Raw genomic sequence first — 20,512 nt, 5'->3', positions numbered from 1 at the left:
TCCGAGTAAGTGTCCGTCCAGTGCCCGGGCAGGAATAGGAGGTGTCAAACGGAGGTTCTCCAGTCCCAGTTGGCGTGCCAGCTTGATGTCCATTATGTTGGCTTCGGCGCCAGAATCCACCAGAGCAGCCAGGGTGTGAGTTGAGTCAGGGAGGCGGAGGTGAACTTGCAGCAGGGGTTTGCGGTCGGAGGACTGGATGGTCATTGAACTCAACCGGACTCCCCCTATGCCCGGTGAGCTTCGGCCCTTTAAAGGGCAGGTTCCCACACGATGTCCATCACCTCCACAATAGAGGCAGAGGTTTGAGGTGAAGCGTCGCTGGCGCTCTGCAGGAGTGAGAGAGGCTCGCCCAATCTCCATAGGCTCAGACTGATCAAGCTGACCTGGGTGAGTGGCAGTAGATGACAGGGGCCCAGTCGGATCTCTCCGAATGCCGGTAGTAGGTGGACCTTGGCGCCCCCTCACGACGACGGGTCTGTATCCTACTGTCGATCCTGACAGTCAGTGCGATGGCTTCATCAAGAGTGGAAGGCAGTTCATGGGAGACCAACTCGTCCTTGATATAGTCAGCCAAACTATGGAAGAACGCGTCCACCAACGATGGTGTGTTCCAAGAACTTCGTCTAGCCAGGGTTCGGAAGTCGATGGAATGGTCTGCGACTGTACGTCTGCCTTGTCGAATACTGAACAGTTCACGAGACGCCTCTGCGGTTGGGGAATCCAGGTCAAACACCTTCAGCATCTCCTCAGCAAACAGGTCGAAGGTTGCACATGCGGGGTTTGACGTTCGAACTCTGCTGTTCCCCAGAGTCGAGCTCGGCCCGTCAGGTGAGTGATGGCATACCCAACTTTAGCCCCCTCCGTGGCGAAGGTCCTTGGCTGCAAGGAGAACTGAAGTCGGCAGCTAGTCAGGAATGGCCGGACCTGGGTTGAATCGCCGTTGAACCGCTCGGGGTTTCCAATCTTGGGTTCGGAGCAGCGGCTGCAATGACCGGGGCAGGTAACTCGGGGGCAGGGGCTGGTGGGCAGACTGGCTGGGGTCAGGTTGGTGAGGAGTTGAATGATCATGGCGAGTTGTTGTTGCTGCTGCTGGGACTGCTGCTGGTGCTGCTGGAACTGCTGAAGCTGTTGGTGGCCGACCTGAAGCAGAGAGGAGATGACGCCGCTCATGCGGCCTAGCTCTCTCTCAGTGTGTTCCAGGCGTAGCATGGCGGTGGGTTGCTCAGGCTCTTCGGTTTCCATGTCGGGGAAGTGTGCGCTGAGTCCATGATGGTCAGATCGTACTGTCACGGTTCAGACAGACGACAAGAGGACCACAATTGCGACACACCAGAAAGTTTATTTAAACTTAAGGGGAAAGGGATGTAGGGAGTGAGTGAAGGCTCCAGGGGGTTATCCCGTCCGATGTGCTGGGTCTGTGCCTCCCCCAGTGGCAGCGATGCGTCCGATGACGCCGGTGGTTGGTGGTCCAGAAGTCCTGGGGGAGGAAACACAGACACAACGGGGCGGATGAAAACAGGCAGAAGTACAGTTCAAGGGAAATCCAAAATACGTAGTAGCAAGGCAGAAGGCTGGTCAGAGTTACCGGGATTGAAGAGTAGTCAGGAGTCGTAATGGCAGAAGCAGGTCTGGATCTCCTGAGGCAGAAGAGTATCCAATAAACAGGCAGGTCCGGGGTCACAAAACCAGGGTGAGCCAGAAGCGCGAGCAAACAGGTTCCGGGTGTGAGCTTTGCAGACGATCTGACACCGGAGAGCTGAAAGACAGGGCCTTAAATACTGGGAGAGGTTAGTGGGTAATGCAGCGCAGCTGGCAGAGTAATTAGAGCCGAGCAGAGCAGGGACAGGTGGAGCTAGTTAGGCTGAGTAGAGAGAGGGAGGTGAGCAGAGTGGAAGATAGTGGAAACCAATTAAGGTGGTAACCCGGTGGAGTGAGAGGGCTCATGACAAATAGGGGCCGGTTCATTTCACTCATGTTGGGTAGGCTACTCCGGTTATTTCACCACATGACCGGTGATATTCCGCCCAAACTCTGTATGCCATTTTGCTCTCCAACCCTGTTCCTGCAGCTACCCAGTGCTTCATTTGGGAAAGCAAGTCAAATCTGTTCGGGAACATCGATAGTAACATGTTTTCACAATGAAACATGGGCTATTTCATTAAACTGTTGACAGCCTCTCTCTCTGCATGCTGGAGAAAATAATGAAGGAGAGAGGAGAGGAGATGGAAATGCACAGTAGTGAGCTATTCTGTAGCTAAAGGTAATGTGTCAGACTATTATTATTATTATATTTTTTATGCCCTATTACTAAGCTATTCAAAATCAAATTCAAATTCACTGTAATTGTAGGCTAACTCTGAATTTGTTTAATTTAGGCTAGAACAATTATGTTCCAAAGTTATCTTAAATCAGTCTTTTTTTATGTTTTTCTGCCATGTGTAATATGCGGTAGGCTATGTATTGTATAATTATTATTTTAATTCAGGGGTTTTTTCAGGCTTGGGCTCATATATAGGCCTATGCCAATGCATAAGCTCTAATATGCATATGTGGTTTTGAATTAATCATCATCTTAGAAAGCACTGTCCATTTCGTTGTGTTAGGTTTTGAAAAAACATCCACAATGACCATGTTTTTCACTCAGATTCAACCTGTTCTTTCTTCAAATTGATCAATCACAGTGAGGTGAGTTTTAAAAGCACATACTCTTTTGATCGTAAGTGTTTGATGTGATTTTTGATTGCATTTGCATTGATGTCAAAGTGGTTAGAGGGACAATAGAGCCCTGAGTACCAGGCCATTAGCGACCTGATGATGATTAGCGAATTGGGTACTACCAACTCATGTCCAGAGTGCATAAGAGGAGATTACTGTGACTCAACGGTCACGTTGAATTTTACTGCGGTCATGAATACGGTCACCGCAACAGCCCTAAGTCTGAGTCATACTGCATAAACACCTGGTGCTTTTTAGTTGTGTTGGATTAATCGTTTTGGCTACAGAGCTTCAGACTTCACGTCCGCTCCGGTCTTCATACATAGGCTATATCATTTTAATATTGTTTTTATATATGACAGCTTTATTGAGTGTCTGAGACCTTCCAGACTTGTCAGAAATGACAAATGACATCTGTACTGCCAGCTGTGTCCAGTTCAGAGTAGTTACCCTTGTCTAAAATGTATTACATTTAATAACAAATTGAACACAGTCATTTCAATTAGCACAGGCTGTTATTATCTACAATCTACAGTATCATCGCCATTTGACCATCTCACCACCTGCAACAGAGGGCCACATGGACGTCATTAGTAGAATGTTTTAGTGGGCAGTGTAATTTATATAATTGGGCTGTGAGCTCCCCGGGAGTCCAAGAATGAGCCTGCAGCCTCATCGTTAGCAGGGACTGGGGAAGGTTCCTTCTTCCCTCTGCTTGTGGTTTGGGAGGGGGTCTCCCCCACAAAAATACATCTGTTTTATTCCACATTTCTGGAATGGACCCAGAGCCTAAAGATACATACACTTTGGCTAACTCTGTTTGAGACTATGATTTTTAACTGGCACCATGTGGTTACCACCCAATAGTCTGTATTATGGCAGTATTTGAATGCTGTGTTGGAAGTACACTAGTGTAGTATTTACAGCACTCTATGTAGCTGGTTACGTCATGTTTGTTGTGGATGTGTATGAAAATGTATGCACTCACTAACTGTAAGTCGCTCTGGATAAGAGCGTCTGCTAAAAGACAAAAATGTCAAATGTAAATGTAATGTGGTGTGGTGGTGATGCTATGTTCTGTCAGAGCAGAGGGTAGCTGGCTGGGCTGGTTAGCTGTGAGCTGTGCTTCCCTTCCGGCTGGCCTTGCTGCTTCTTAATCAATCTGATTCAGACCTGAGATGGAGCTTAGCGGGCCTCTACTGCAGAGTGCTTTTACACCCGCTGCTACTACAAACCCCTTATCAGTCATACTGTGTTACTGTGTTTCTGTGTGTGTGTGGGCAGATGCATACTGAGATTGAAAGCCTCTGCGAGGCGAGACAGAAATCAGGCGGCTTTTTTGCCTTCCGCCCAACATGTTGTTACATCACTACATGAGGCTATTGCCAGTGCTGTGGGCTCCGTTTTTTCTTAATGGCTTTGCTTGACTTTTCCTGACCCTGTGTGTGGTCCTCAAGACCCTTAGACTCAAGTTGAGAAACATGTTGGCTGACTTACATAAAGGAAAGATCTATGCAAATAGGCAATCGGTAAGAGTGTTTGGTTTTGAAAAAGAGCAGACGGGTGCAGATGCTTTTTAAGAGATGGAAAAACATCTGCTCCCTGCAGAGAATGAGGGAAACAGTGAGGGAGTGAAAGAGAAAGCAAAGGAATGCCTTTTATTTTTTACTTTTTTAATGAATGTTTTCCTCTCTTGTCTTTTTTTGGTGAGAATCTTTGCTTTGCGTTCCGAGTGTCTGTATTTTCTCATTTAACCTGGAGAGTAGACAGTGTTTTTCTACAGAGGCTGGGGTGCTGCCTTGTGAGGCAGGGAGAGGGTTGATTAGAGAGTGGTGTAGCCGGCCGCCGCGACGTGAGACCCATGGGGCGGCGCACAATTGGCCCAGCGTCGTCCAGGGTAGGGGAGGAAATGGCCGGCAGGGATGTAGCTCAGTTGGTAGAGCATGGCGTTGGCAAAGCCAGGGTTGTGGGTTCGTTTCCCACGGGGAGCCAGTATGAAAAGAAATAATGTATGCACTCACTAACTGTAAATCACTCTAATATAAGAGTGTCTGCTAAATGACTAAAATGTCAAGGAGATAATGTTTAGAGGCCCTGTCTGTCGAGCTTGATGAGGTGTAATCTGCCTAAGTGAAGCAGAGTTTAGCAGCATCCAGGCAGAAAGGTGGCACTTTAATTAAACAGTGACACCAGTGGTTGCGTCCCAAATGGCACCGTATTCCCTACATAGTGCACTACCTTTGCCCAGAGCCCTATGGGTCCTGGTCAAAAGTAGTGCACTATTTAAGGATTAGGGTGCCATTTGGGACACAAGCAGATACAAGAGTGCAGGGAGTGGATAGATGGAGACTCGGCTCATTGAGTCTATTTCAGGTTGATTGCTTTACGGGTGGTTGATTGGTGGCCACTCGACTAAAGAACATAATGGAGTGTACCTCTTCTCTATGGAGAGAATCATTAGCACATGGTGATCTGTCTCTTTCAATCTGTTTCCTACTTCTATCTGATTTCTCAAGCTTTATTGGCATGATGATCTTTGGGTTTCCTGTCCTGTCCTGTCCTCTATAGTCTGTAGATAGCCATTCCAGAAGGACATTACTACCTGGCTGTTCTTTCTAGCATGGCCAGATAGTGGCCACTATGTTCATCAACATGGCGTCCAGCTAGTGTCAAAGTTAGCCAAACTCTCTCTTTATATGGTAGCCATGTGGTGACTGATGATGACCATACATTATATCTCTATGGGCCAAATTCTCGCTCTTTCTCTATGGTTCTGTTGACTGATGAACCACCCTCTCCTCTTTGTGCAGGTACTACGGCGCCACCATCCTGCAGATGTCGGGAGTGCGGGATGACAAGCTGGCCATCTGGTTGGCTGGGGTCACAGCCTTCACCAACTTTCTGTTCACCCTCCTGGGGGTGTGGCTAGTGGAGAGGGTTGGCCGCAGGAAACTCACCCTGGGGAGCATCATCGGTAAGGGTCAGAGGGTCAGGGTAAAGATTAATGTATGGATCCTGATGATTCAGGGACACATTTAGTGTATGTGAATAGATGGCATATTGGATAACAGTATACCTTTCACAGATAGATTTTAATGGAATTACATGGACTACGTGGAATTACAGTATTACATGAAATTGTAATACATGTAACTACACAGACACTAGCAGTAACCCATATTATGTCTAAAGCAGTACACTGTTTGGTTAGACTGTGTGTGTATGACTGTGTTGTTTTCTCCTAGGTACATGTCTGAGTCTGTCTCTGCTGGCCATTGGGTTTCTGCTCTCTGCCCAACACACCCCTCCAGTCACCCTCCACCCCACTGACCCCTCCATGGTCAACTCCACCTGCAACAGACACCTGTGAGTACTCCCTACTCTACTACTGTATTGTACTGTACTCTATCTGCACTGTAGTCTACTGTTCTACACAATACTGAATATGCTGTCCTATTCTGAAAATATTGGTTACATTTCATGTTCTGAAGGTCACATTGACATATGCACATCACTTTATTGTTAAGTGCAGGGGTAAAAAAATGTCTCAATATGAACCTGATCCACCATGAATCGAAACATGGTCACTAATGAACATTTTACAGGTCCAATTCAGTGTGTGGGTTTGTTTCTTAATGCATTTTCCTGTTCTTCCATCTAGGACTAAATTAATGCTATAATGCGATCTAATTGTACATGCTGTACATGTTTCTGAACACTTACCTTGCAGATTCATCTCTCTGCTCCGAGCCTTTTTAAAATTCTCCCAGTGGTTAATTCTAACTGCAACAACAGACTCCATTAGCGACAGTGCAACAGGCGTTGGGTCTCTGTGTCAGCTTCCTGCCTCCTGTTTGTCTCCGGGCCTCTAGAGGTCATCTGTGTTCCCCTCTGCCTTAGTTCTTCCTCGTGTGTCCTAATTAGCTTGATCCAGGTCACCTGTGCCTTGTTTCCCCTTGTGTATTTTAGCTGTGTGTTTTCCCCTTGTTTCTCACTTGGTTATTGAGTCCTGGCTATGTGTCTCCTGCTTTGTTCCACCGTGTCTTTCCAAGTAAGGTTTTCTAAGTTATCTTTAGTTTGTTTTTCTCCCCTCGTGGAGTTATTTTGTTTTGCCTCCTGTTTTGTTAACATACCTCTTTCTGAGAAGAACTTTTGTTGGACTATTTGTGAAGGGCGAAGAACCTTTGTTTTTACATTAAATCTACTGGCCTGGAGTATTGCCTTGGGTGTTTCATTTGGGTCCTACTACACCTCCTCTGTGGCTAAGGGTATTACCCCCAGCTCTCCACATCTGAGACCGGAGTTCTAGCACGGCTTGTACAGAATAACCAAGTCAATCATGGACCCAGAAACACTCAGTTCCCAGGACCTGTTGGCGGTGATCACTCGACATGAGGCTTCTTTCCAGCGCCATGAAGCCGTTCTCAGCCGACAAGAGGAGCTGATGGCTAGACATTCTCAACTCCTGGCCGAAATGATGAGTTCCCTTCACCAGCTCTTTGAACGCCTCCTTGGTCCTCTCCCTTCCCCCAGGTCACCTCCCAGTGACGACAGGCCTTCTCGGTTGGCGGAGCCCCGACTACCACCTCCCAAGCCCTTTTCTGGGGATCCAAGCTCTTGCCAGGGTTTCCTCACCCAATGCTCCCTCACCTTCGAGCTCCAATCCTCAAGTTTTCCCACAGACCGTTCCAAGATTGCCTACATCATTACCCTTCTTTCAGACAAGGCGCTCGCCTGGGCCTCTGCGGTGTGGCAGTCCCAGGAGGCCTGTTGTGATTCCCACGCTGCATTTGTAGAAGAGTTCAAGCGGGTGTTCGATCATCCTGTCAGTGGGCGGGAGGCTTCCAAGCGCCTACTGTCTCTCCGTCAGGGCTCCCGAAGCACGGCAGATTTCGCCATTGGTTTTCGGACCATAGCAGCAAGGAGCGGATGGAATGATGAAGCGCTGAGGGTCTGCTTTCAGGGAGGGTTATCGGAGCCCCTTCAAGATGAGTTAGCCACCCGAGAACCAGCGGGAGATCTCGAGTCCCTCATAGCCTTGGCCATCCGCCTGGACAATCGTCTAAGAGAGCGGAGAACGGCTCGCCGCCAGGTGTCTCAGTCCCAAGTTCCTCGGAGCAGCTCTGTTTCTCCTGTTTGGACTCCGTCATTCAGAGCTTCCCCGGCTCCTGAACTGCTCCAGGATTCCCTGGAGAGCATGCAGTTAGGCCGTTCCAGGCTTTCTCCCAATGAAAGGGAACGTCGCATGAGGGAGCGTCGGTGCCTCTACTGCGGGGTTGCCGGCCACTTCCGATCCACTTGCCCCGAGCTTTCGGGAAACGCCAGTCCCCGCCCAGCTACAGGAGGGCTGTGATGGGGAGAATTAGAGCTCCTCCTACTAACGCTGTCCTGGCTATTCCAGCCGCTCTGTCCTGGGAGGGCCACCAGCATCGGGTCCAGGCTATGATCGATTCCGGTGCCGCAGGTGATTTCCTGGATGTAACCTTGGCTAAGGAACTTAAGATCCCTACCCAACTACTTCCTCATCCCCAGGCAGTTACAGCCTTAGATGGCAGACCTCTGGAACCAGGAAAGGTTACAGAGGCGACTCAGTCCCTGCGACTTACCATCTCTCAACACCAGCAGGAGGAAACCTTCTATCTCATTGACTCTCCCGAGTATCCTATTATCCTGGGTCACCCTTGGCTATGCAGACATAATCCCCAGATCGACTGGCCTACTGGCACCATTCTAAGCTGGGGTCCCACTTGCCAACTCACCTGCATGCTTCAGAGTCCCTCAGCCCCTAGTACCCAGTTTCAAGAGTCTGTTGACGTCTCCCTAGTCCCCAGTGTTTACCATCGGTTCAAGGCTGTGTTCAGCAAGGCCCGGGCTACTTCCTTACCGCCTCATCGCACGTATGACTGTGCCATTGATCTACTCCCTGGGTGCTGCCCTCCTAGAGGTCGGATCTTTTCCTTGTCCTCCCCGAGCACGCAGCTATGGACACCTACATTAAGGAGTCCTTGGCAGCCGGCCTCATCCATGCCTCTACTTCCCCGGCTGGGGCGGGCTTCTTTTTGTTGAAAAGAAGGACGGGGGTCTTAGGCCTTGTATTGATTACCGGGGACTCAACAAGATCATGGTTCGGAATCGATATCCTCTTCCTCTCATGGCCACTGCTTTTGAGCTGCTTCAAGGGGCTTCCATTTTTTCTAAACTGGATCTCCGCAATGCTTACCATCTCGTGCGGATCCGGCAAGGTGACGAATGGAAGACGGCGTTCAACACGCCCACGGGCACTATGAATATCGGGTGATGCCGTTCGGGCTCACCAATGCCCCCCGCAGTATTCCAAGCCCTGATTAATGATGTTCTCCGGGATATGCTTAATCTGTTCGTCTTCGTGTACCTGGACGATATCCTCATCTTCTCGAGGTCACTGAAGGAGCATGAGGGGCATGTTAGCCGGGTTCTCCAGAGGCTCCTTGACAATCACCTCTATGTTAAACCTGAGAAGTGTGAATTTCATGTTTCTCAGACTCAGTTTCTCGGGTTTATTGTCACTCCCGGGCACCTAGAGATGGATCCCAAGAAGGTCGAAGCGGTCCGCAGCTGGCCCACACCTGCCACGGTCAAGGAGGTTCAACGGTTCATTGGCTTTTCTAACTTCTATCGGAAGTTCATCAAGAATTTCCAGCTCAGTGGTAGCCCCCTTGACGACGCTTACCAAGGGAGGAGGGACCAAGGTTCACTGGGGTCCGGGAAGCAGCAGGGGCCTTCGAGGATCTCAAGCGCCGCTTCACGTCTGCTCCGATTCTGGTGACTCCTGACCCAGAAAGACCTTTCGTGGTGGAGGTGGACGCCTCAGAGGTGGGGGTGGGAGCCGTCCTGTCACAGAGGGGTGAGGATGGGAGATTACACCCTTGTGCCTTCATGTCTCGCCGCCTGTCTGAGGCCGAGCGCAACTACCACGTGGGGGATCTAGAGTTGCTTGCAGTAAAACTGGCCTTGGAAGAGTGGCGCCATTGGCTTGAGGGGGCTCAGCACCCGTTCCAGGTTCTCACAGACCACAAGAACCTGGAATATCTCCAACAGGCTAAGCGGATGAACCCTCGGCAAGCACGATGGTCCCTTTTCTTTAATCGATTCCAGTTCCTCCTGTCTTACCGACCTGGCACCAAGAACGTCAAGCCGGATGCCCTGTCTCGAGCCTATTCTCCCGAGGTACAAGAGAAGCCCTTGGCATCGATTATTCCGAGGTCTAGGATCGTCGCACCTCTTCAGTGGGAACTAGAAAGAGGGGTACGAGAAGCCCTTGTCCATGAGCCCGATCCAGGCGGTGGTCCTGCCGGTCGCCTGTACGTTCCCTCTCTCTGTTCGGGGCCCGCGTCTTGCAGTGGGGTCATGAGTCGCCCTTGACATGCCATCCAGGCAGTGCTCGCACACTGGAATTCCTCCGACGGCGGTTTTGGTGGCCGTCCATCAAGAAGGACGTGCAGGTCTATGTTGAGGCCTGCCCGGTGTGCAACCAGGGGAAAGTCGACGCGCCAGCGACCCCAGGGACTGCTCCATCCCTTACCTATTCCTCGAAGGCCATGGTCACACCTTTCTCTGGACTTTGTTACGGGACTTCCTCCATCCCAGGGCAACACCGTCATCCTAGTGATCGTTGACCGGTTCTCTAAGGCTGCCCGGTTTATTCCCCTGCCCAAGCTGCCCTCGGCTAAGGAGACTGCTGAGCTCCTCATGAACCATGTCTTCCGGATATTTGGCATTCCCCTGGACGTGGTCTCTGACCGAGGTCCACAATTCTCGTCCCGGTTTTGGAGGGCCTTCTGCAGGCTTATTGGGGCCACAGCCAGCCTATCGTCAGGGTTCCATCCAGAGTCTAATGGCCAAACGGAACGGATTAATCAGGATCTGGAGACCACCCTGCGGTGTATGGCGGCCAGTAATCCCACGTCTTGGGCCACCTATATCATTTGGGCTGAATATGCCCACAACACCCTCCAGTCTTCAGCCACCGGATTGTCCCCCTTCGAATGCCAGTTCGGTTACAACCCTCCATTATTTCCAGAGGAAGAGGCGCAAGTTGGTGTTCCCTCGGCCCAGCGCTTTGTCCAACGCTGTAGGCGGACCTGGAAGAAGGCCAGGTGTATCCTCCTTCGGACCTCCCAGAGATACCAAAGTCAGGCTAATCGACACCGCCGGACGGCCCCTAGTTTCCGAGCTGGTCAGAGAGAGTTTGGTTGGCCACTAAGAACCTGCCCCTCCGGGTCGAATCCAAGAAGCTTTCCCAGAGATACATCGGCCCTTTCCGCATTGCTAGAAAGGTTAACCCTGTTTCGTATCGTTTGGTTCTGCCTCGCTCCTTAGAGTTAACCCCACTTTCCATGTTTCACTCCTTAAACCTGTCTTGTCTTCTCCTTTTGCCCCCCACGCAGACCCCCGCCACCTCCCAGGATCATTGACGGCCAGCCAGCCTACACAGTCCGCCGGATACTGGACTCCCGGAGGGTCCAGAACTCTCTGCAGTATCTGGTGGACTGGGAGGGCTACGGGCCAGAGGAGCGCTCCTGGGTTCCAGCCAGGGACATCCTGGACCCAGGTTTGATCCGAGATTTTCGCACCCTGAGTCCGGGGTGTTCTGGAAGGAACGTCAGGAGTCGTTCCTAGAGGAGGGGGTCCTGTCAGCTTCCTGCCTCCTGTTTGTCTCCGGGCCTCTAGAGGTCATCTGTGTTCCCCTCTGCCTTAGTTCTTCCTCGTGTGTCCTAATTAGCTTGATCCAGGTCACCTGTGCCTTGTTTCCCCTTGTGTATTTTAGCTGTGTGTTTTCCCCTTGTTTCTCACTTGGTTATTGAGTCCTGGCTATGTGTCTCCTGCTTTGTTCCACCGTGTCTTTCCAAGTAAGGTTTTCTAAGTTATCTTTAGTTTGTTTTTCTCCCCTCGTGGAGTTATTTTGTTTTGCCTCCTGTTTTGTTAACATACCTCTTTCTGAGAAGAACTTTTGTTGGACTATTTGTGAAGGGCGAAGAACCTTTGTTTTTACATTAAATCTACTGGCCTGGAGTATTGCCTTGGGTGTTTCATTTGGGTCCTACTACACCTCCTCTGTGGCTAAGGGGTATTACCCCCAGCTCTCCACATCTGAGACCGGAGTTCTAGCACGGCTTGTGACACTCTGTTAATAGAAATTATGGAGAGATAGAGTGAAAGAGAGAGAGAAAGAGACGCTGTCTGCCTTCTGAAAGACTGAGCCACTCTCTGTCCTAATTTACACAACAGCATGTGGACGGAGTGTATAAAACAGGACCACCTGCTATTTCCAGGACATAGACTGACCTGGTGAATCCAGGTGAAAGCTATGATCCCTTATTGACGTCACACTTCAATCAGTGTAGATGAAGGGGAGGAGATTTTTTAAGCCTTGAGCCAGTTGAGACATGGATTGTGTATTTGTGCCATTCAGAGGGTGAATAGGCAAGACAAAATATTTAAGTGCCTTTGAACGGGGTATGGTAGGAGGTGCCAGGCGCACCGGTTTGAGTATGTCAAGAACTGCAACGCTACTGGGGTTTTCACACTCAACAGTTTCCCGTGTCTATCAAGAATGGTCCACCACCCAAAGGACATCCAGCCAACTTGACACAACTGTGGGAAGCATTGGAGTCAACATGGACCAGCATCCCAGTGGAACGCTTTCGATACCTTGTAGAGTCCATGCCTCGACGAATTGAGGCTGTTCTAAGGGCAAAAGTGGGTGCAACTCAATATTAAGAAGGTGTTCCTAATGTTTTCAACACTCAGTATATATTTACCAGCACTCTCTCTCGTCACTCACAGCTGCAACAAACAAGACAGATTAATTTAAGACAGACTTGTTTTTAATGCAGGCGGAATGGGTCTGCTGTTCTGTCATTAGAACTACTCTCTCTGTGAATGAACACACTCTCTGAAATGGGTCTGCCCAACGCTTGCCGCACTACACACTCACGTATGCACACACATGGATGCACACACACACACAACAATACGTACACTCACACACACTGTAGATTATTTGCAAGTTATCAGCGTAAAGAGCTGAAGAGAGCATCTTCTCCATTCAGAGTGTAAATGTGTTCCATTATACCTCCTCAAGGATCTTGTCTCTGTTTGTGACATCTCTGTCCAATCCTCCTCTGTGATCACAGGCTGTGTGAGCCGTGTATGTTGGACCCGGGGTGTGGCTTCTGTTACCGTGAGAACAGCACGGCTCTGTTCGCCTCCACCTGTGTACCTGTCAATACAGCCTCCACTGAGAAGGCAGCCTGGGGCAGGTGAGCTAAAGGAGGCACTAAGGGGAGGGAGAGAGAGTGTGTGTGTGTGTGCGCATAGGGCAGCAGGGGGCAGGTGAGTCATATAATGCGCACAGTGTGTGGGTTTATTTGTTGTGTGTTTGTGGAGGGGGTTAGTGGAAGGACTGGAATAAGATTCCTTGAATGCTTGAGAAGTGGTTCTATAATACTGTACTCATAGTACTCCTCTATCCATAACATAGCTACTGTTGCTACAATACAATAACTGTCTTACACCATGTTATTCCAGGTGTTCCAACTCGACCCAGCTGAGAGTCCATACGTACTGGGCCTATAACTACTGTCCCACCTCCTACTCCTGGGTGGTCCTACTGGGTCTTGTTCTCTATCTGGCCTTCTTCGCCCCAGGTGAGAGAGACAACACTGTGATCTATGTATATATCTAATTTATGCTCTATTTCACTTTCACTGTGGGGCAACTACTAACTAAAGAAATGCATCATTAGAAAATGTGATATCTCATTTCAAGTTTGGCGTTAACCATGCATTGATGTAATTTGGGAGGTTTGATTTGTGTGCTTACTGTCTATAAGTTTCGATTCAGCATTGTTTGCATACTGAGGGGTAGTTAATGTACTGTAGAGCTATCCTAAGCCCTGTGTCAACCCTCTCCTTGCAGGTATGGGTCCGATGCCGTGGACAATCAACTCTGAGATTTACCCCCTGTGGGCCCGGAGCACAGGGAACGCCTGTTCAGCTGGAGTCAACTGGACCTTTAACTTCCTGGTCTCCATCACCTTCCTCCACGTGGCCCAGTACCTCACCTACTACGGTACAGACCAGCTAATCACTGATCAATACCCCCTTACAGGACACCCTTGATCAATCAACCTGAACAGCAGGCCTGCTTTTACTGCAGGATCTGACTCTTGTTGGACATTTGATTAATCTAGAGAGAGACTTGAGACTTATAGGCTCAGTGTGTAATGAATGTAGTTTCATCATGTTTGATTACTTGCTGTCATTTAATAATGCGCAGTAGATACTGGATAGTGCTTGACTGAATTTTACACTGTTGCAGACTAGAACTGAACTCTGCTGTCAGTACAGGAAAACCTTGGGTCCTTCCTGGTCAAGTCACTTATGGTAGTCAGGCAAAAACTATAGGTCCTAATAATGACTGACAAATAATGTGTTGTTGATTTTGTAGTTGTTGTTGTTATTTCCCAGGAGCGTTTTTCCTCTACTCCAGCCTGGCTCTGCTGGGGTTCTTCTTCATCTACGGCTGTCTGCCTGAGACTAAGGGCCGGAGGCTGGAGGAGATTGAGTCCCTGTTCGACAACCAGCTGTGCTCCTGCGGGGCCACAGACTCTGACGAGGACCGGCAGGTGGAGTACATCAGGGTGAAGGGGAGCAACTACCACCTCTCTGATAACGATGCCTCCGACGTGGAGTAGCCCTAGCCTGAGTGCCTGCCTGTTTGTGCTTTCATAGCAACTCACTGTCACTCATTGTCATGCCAGTTAATGGCTTGATGATGACAGCCATGGAGTTGACAAGAGCACAAACAGATCTGGGACCAGGCTAAAGTAGCCCAGTCTAGATTGTAACTTTGGCCTTGGATATTGTCCCTGTTCTCTCATCTTAGAAAGTATGTATCAAGTGACTCAGAGTAGGAGCGCTGATTTAGGATCAGTTTTTCCTTTTAGATCATAATGAATAAGATTACATGGACAGGAAGCTTGGTACATACAGCCCCTGATCTACAACCTCCCCAAGTCCTGTTCTCTGGTTTGCCTCACAGTCACGTAGGTTACATGGCTCCATCTTTATCACAGACAGGGTAGCTATTTATAACATGTGAGTTACTTACACATTTGACTGTGCCAATTGAATGTTGTAGGAACATCTATAGTTTGAAGATAATTATTTTTGATTTATAAACCATAATGTAAGTAGTATTAAGCATACATTAAATTCATACTAATCCTCAGCATGTAGACATTTATTTTACTGTTCATACGTTGCATAATTATGAATTTCCATATGTGAGGCAGACCAACCAAGATTAACAAAACTATTGCCTTTTCCCTCACATAAAACCCTATGATTAGAGATGCAACCTCCTCACAACAAAACCTTATTGTAGGAGGCCAAACGTCCACCAAAAGTGTTACATTTAGAGAGATGGGTTGTCATATAATGTATACAGTGTTGATACCAGTATGCCTTTCTATATGAAACACATCTCAGTAAAATATTGTCTCAGCTTGTCTGTAGCATCACAAATGGGTTTTCAGACACTAGTAGTACACCTGGGGACTGCGTCCCAAATGGCACCCTATTCCCTATATAGTGCATTATTTTTAACCAGAGCCCTATGGGCCTTGGTCAAAAGTAGTGCACTATAAAGGGAATCGCATGCCATTTGGGACGCACCCTGGTCTCCGTCTAATGATGAAGTTCAGTCTTGCTTTGCTGTTTGTTTAATCATGTTGGTTGTTGATGAGCTACAGTAGCACATGACCTGTCTCTGTTTTCTCATTAGTAAACCTATGGATTATTATGTTATTTATTCCAATGTATTTGACCCATGATGTCGGTGCCTGCACTGAAGTGAAATGTATGAAGGAGTTGACTATATGGCCAGCCAGCGTGATGATTGCCTTTTTTGATTTCAGAAGTTGCACAAATGTTTTTATTGCTAAATGTAGACTAGACTATTCATTGGGTTGTATTGTACCTCGGTCCATCAGAGAGAATACCCATACATTGAAATTGACAGTTTAGTCAGTTTACGTCACACACATAGTTGCTCTTTGGGAAAACAATGTCAGAAAGAATGTCTTATTTTGTCTCCACATTTTACTTTGTGTCTTCCTCCACAGCCTTATGTACAAATCACAATGCATACTCTTCACGTGAAAGAGCTGGGGTTCTCGTGTTCTAAAGGTTCGAGGAGTACTGAACTGTACTTGCTAGTGTCGTTTTGTATATCGTAAAACTATGTAAGGTGACACCTTTTAGTTGAGTACTTCGAGTACACATAGATTTGTGTGTAGCAGACTCTCGTTGAAAGTGGTCAACATAACGTCGCTGAGAATATGTCTGTGTATTATTGTCTGTGACAAAACAAGATAGATAGATACTATTCAAATAGGATTTTCTTTAGACTGAAATGAAATGACAGCTTTTCAAAGGATCACTAGATGTGCTTTGCCAGTTCATTGGAACATCAGTATCACTATTGGATTATTGAGTATTTATTATCAATATTTGAGTATTTGATTAGAAATGTGATTAGAAAAGAGAGGATACTATAGGTAGACTAAACTGGAGGTTCACTGGAAGAACGAAGTATCTGTTTTTATGATCACAGATAGTTTTATAGAGATACAACGCTTTATTGCAAATCCCCTTCACAGAGGTGACAACATTGCCGTCATGTAACAGACTTGTAAATGAGATAGTGTCAAACAAAATATTTGATGTGTTGTGATTTCAGAATGCACTTTAATTTTAAGGAAAGACGCTCAACAACCCCTTGACAACCCATTGTGTTATTATTATATTGCCTTCTTTGCTTTAATTCCTAAATGGGGACATCCAATGTGTTTATGGTGAACGGGTGCAATTTTTTCCATGTGAAAACAAATTAAATGCAGTGTTTCTATTTTACAGTTTATGAAGAACTCGATTTAAAAAAAAGGATTTATCCAGTGCTGTATAGTATACATTTGATTATTGTTGCTGTAAATGTTTTGCTAGAATTTATATTCTATCAAAGTAAATATATTCATGAGAATCTTGAACACTTGAATATGTATCGGGAAAAAATAAATAAACGAATTATCTTGCAATGTCTGGCTTTCGTTTTAATGTAGAATCCAAAGGACCTTGTTAGAAATGTTTAAATATGCAGAAACAGATTCGGTGGTAAAGGGATGTAGTTGCTAGTGTCATTCACAACTCTTAAAGGGATACTTTGGGATTTTTCCTCTCCTCCTCTCCTGTCCTCCCCACCTCTCCTCTCCTCCTCTCCTGTCCTCCCCACCTCTCTCCTCTCCTGTCCTCCCCACCTCTCTCCTCTCCTGTCCTCCCCACCTCTCTCCTCTCCTCCTTTCACTCATCTTCTATCCTCTGCTTCAGCATGAGCAGAATGTCTGCTATTTCCTGAAGTGTCTCAACCTCCTCTGAAAGCCTGTTAACTCCGCTCTCAGCAGTGACCTCCCTCTCCTCTACTCTCCCTCTCCTTTTCTCCTCTCTCTCATTTGGAAGGTCATCTCTAAGAGGAACATTCTCAACAGGGTCCTATAACTCTCTTTCATCTCCCTGTCCTCTATGCTGCAGTTGCTCACCTCTCAAGTCTGGGAGAGAGAAAAACATCATTAGGGAGTAACATCCATTTTCAAAATACCACTGAAAATACAAGAAAATACCACCATAATGAATCTCGGTCCGTAAGAAAATAACTGCAACAAACTGTTCGGAAGAATGTCAACATATACAGATCAGAGTACATTTAATTGCAGTATAACGTGTGCTTGTTACACGCATTCACTAGCTTTACTTTCAATCGATGATCTATGATAAATTACACCACATATGAAGTTGTTTGCATTGATTTGGAAATCATCTGCCATAGATATGTCTATATTCGGCTACACTGATTAGTTAATTACATCAAACATTTGCTATTTATTCCTTGCACATCATTGGTGACGAGGAGAGTGTCTAGTATAGAGGTAGTGGGTCTCTGAATACACACTCTACTCTCAGTGTTAGTGTTATGACACTTGTTTAAAGGGATGATTGATGGATGGTGCCCAGGTCCAGCCTTGAGCTCTCTGGCTGTTGATTTTCTCCAAGGCGTGTGCTCTTCTCTCTCCCTCCTGGATCTGTCTGATAATGCGATAATGTCTGTTGTCTTATAGACTCATCTCTGTGACTTGCCTGCCCTCTGGTGGTTGGCGTCAGTATTACATTGTAAGCAGAATTGTTGTGGGATTGAGAGTCCATGAAGTTATTTTCTTTACACTCCAGTCAAAAACTGCACTGTTGAAACGTCCGATGTTGGACATTTCGCGGTGATGTTGCTGACAGTCTGTGTTCCCATTTCTCGTGTTTGTGTTTCTTGTGTTCTGGTGGCTGCCATCTTTTGTTGTTGGACCTCAGAGCTCTGTGATTCAGACAGAGGACGAGATGGGACATACTGATCGCCTATAACCCTAACCTGGCTGTCACTGTCATCTGTAACTACACAGCCTGACCGTCTCTCAGAGTAGCCTGAGCTCTCCACAGCTCTCTGGTCTTTATGATCTCTCTGGTCGTTTCCACAGTTCCCTGTGCATTGAGGCCTAGTGGGTGGGGTGTCAGGTCTGGGTTGAGACTGAGGGTAACCTCGTTGTTGTGTGTTCCAATGTGATGAGGCCTGGCTGAGGACAGGGATCTCTTCACTACATGACCCCACTGTGTGTGACTGTGAGGATCCACCCTGGTGACACTGGTGATAATCCTCCACCTCCTGATATGACATTTAAAGATGAGTATAAAAATATGTAGCCTGAGTGTCATATCTGTTTGTGCTGTCTTGTCAACTACATTGCTGTCATTGTTATGCTACGTGACAGCAATGGAGTTGACAAGACAGCACCAACAGATCTGGGACTCAGGCTAAGAAATATGTTGATATTACCATGTAAATACAAAGCAGTTACTATGTCACAACATGTTATTAAACAGTAACTATGCAGACTTATAAGAGCAACTAAATGTAAAGTGTTACCAATAATGAATTTCAAGTCAGTAAGGGTAGGCCTATGGGATCTATGGGAAATCAAAGCATCCCCTTACAGTACATTAACCAAAGCAGATGTAAACAGTATTCATTGTTGTTTACTTACGTCATCATCAGAGTCTGAACTGAAGTAACCTCCTCTTGGAGAGTAACTGGGCGATGATTCACAGCATTCCTTAGGACCATGATGAGTGTTTCCAGGACAAGCTGAAGACACGTCTGCAGGTAAGTCTCTACCAGGCTGCGTCCCAAATGACACCCTATTATTCCTCATATGGCACTATATAGAGAATAGGGTGCCATTTGGGACAGACTATCAGTGTTAGACAGGTGGTGAACACTGAACAGTAGACGATTTTGAATATAGTGTGGAAACTTACATGAGCTGACATCAGTGCAGTTGGAAACCTGTTGGAATACAGACGTAACAATGAAACAGGCTAGCCTTCACCGTATGAACACATTTCCCCTTACCTTAACCTATCATCATACTATCATCAGGTCCTCTGTGGCACAGTTGGTAGAGCATGGTACTTGCAACGCCAGGATAGTGGGTTCGATTTCCGGGACCACCCGTATGTAAAATGTTTGCACGCATGACTGTAAGTCACTTTGGATAACAGTCTGCTAAATGGTACTGTATCATATTGTCATCATTGTTTAGCTCTGAAATTATTCAAATTCTGCCACTAGGTGGCATTAGACACCTGATGTAATGCTGCTGCCTGCAATTACCTGAGTCAGGAAATCAGGTTCAGTGCCTCGGCTCTGTGATTCATTCACATCTCTGGAAGACGTTGTCGGTACTTCCTCCTTGAGATATATCTTAGGCATCCCCTTCTTAAAATTAGATGCTGGGATGAATTGACATACATATGTCAGTAAAGAGAGATTGGCAAACTTTCTGCAAAAACATGTATCATAGTTTTAGTGATTAATTGCCTACATAATGCACACTAGACAGTGTCTGCGTAGCAAATAGCACCCTATTACCTACAAAGTGCTCTACTTCTGACCAGAGCCCTATGGACCCTGTTCAAAAGTAGTGCACTATATAGGGCATAGGGTGCCATTTGGGACACACAGGTACCTTCACTTCCATATTCTTCATTAGTGCAGGCCCTGAAGAGTGCTTCTTCGTGTTGCTCTTCACTCTCTAATTGGTTGAGAGAGAACTCCATTGTCTGATCTTTGAGAGAGAACTCAAAGGTGTGGTCTTTGCCCTCCGATTGGTTGATAGAGAACCCCACTGTGTGCATGGCATGGTCTCTGGTCTCTGTGCTACTGGGTAGGCAGATGCACACCCCCTTAGTCAGTGCACAAGTTATGGAAATATCCACTAATACTTCTATCTTCACAGATGTAATCAATACAGCAATAGAAATCAGGAAAAAGAGAATATCAGTTCAGGGGAGGTTGTCAATCTCAATAATGTACGAACAGAAGATGGATAAAGAAAATCAACATTTCCTGCATATCAGTTAAAAACACATTTTCAGTTCAGTACTCACTCAGGCTCTGTGCCTCCAAACAGTACCCTAGACACTGGGGGGGTCATGTTCAGCTGCTGTTTGGGTCCACTTGGTCCCGTGGCCTACGGGGCACACTCTCTCCTCCCTCCTGGCTGAGAGAAAGGTCTAAACTACAAAATCAAATATCCATTAGGTTTCAGTTATACTTTATCTTTACTTTACAAAACTGTTAGTACAGTGGAATTAAT

General features: G+C 47.1%; 2 protein-coding genes across 2 annotated transcripts in view; one reads left to right on the top strand and one right to left on the bottom strand.

Moving 5' to 3' along the window:
* LOC121581263 (proton myo-inositol cotransporter-like) overlaps positions 1-16,856 on the top strand; it is a 65,722-nt gene extending 48,866 nt beyond the window's left edge. Inside the window, exons 5-10 of the mRNA XM_041896772.2 lie at positions 5,526-5,689; positions 5,961-6,081; positions 12,891-13,016; positions 13,285-13,403; positions 13,675-13,827; positions 14,226-16,856. Coding sequence (XP_041752706.1) covers positions 5,526-5,689; positions 5,961-6,081; positions 12,891-13,016; positions 13,285-13,403; positions 13,675-13,827; positions 14,226-14,452 — 910 coding nt within the window. The 3' untranslated portion in view covers positions 14,453-16,856. The remainder of the gene's footprint in view (positions 1-5,525; positions 5,690-5,960; positions 6,082-12,890; positions 13,017-13,284; positions 13,404-13,674; positions 13,828-14,225) is intronic.
* A 695-nt stretch (positions 16,857-17,551) lies between these two features.
* On the bottom strand, positions 17,552-20,376 carry LOC121581593. The gene is made up of 6 exons (XM_041897091.2): positions 20,304-20,376; positions 19,883-20,073; positions 19,528-19,646; positions 19,173-19,200; positions 18,899-18,999; positions 17,552-18,519 (listed from the first exon to the last, which is right to left on the bottom strand). Exons 1-6 carry the CDS (start codon positions 20,348-20,350, stop codon positions 18,028-18,030), a joined length of 978 nt encoding a protein of 325 aa, XP_041753025.2. The 5' UTR covers positions 20,351-20,376; the 3' UTR covers positions 17,552-18,027.
* Positions 20,377-20,512: the final 136 nt, after the last annotated feature.

The sequence above is a fragment of the Coregonus clupeaformis genome, chromosome 14 (genome assembly GCF_020615455.1).
Source record: "Coregonus clupeaformis isolate EN_2021a chromosome 14, ASM2061545v1, whole genome shotgun sequence".
NCBI classification, from domain to species: domain Eukaryota; kingdom Metazoa; phylum Chordata; class Actinopteri; order Salmoniformes; family Salmonidae; genus Coregonus; species Coregonus clupeaformis.
This window is presented reverse-complemented; position numbering and strand designations above follow the sequence as displayed.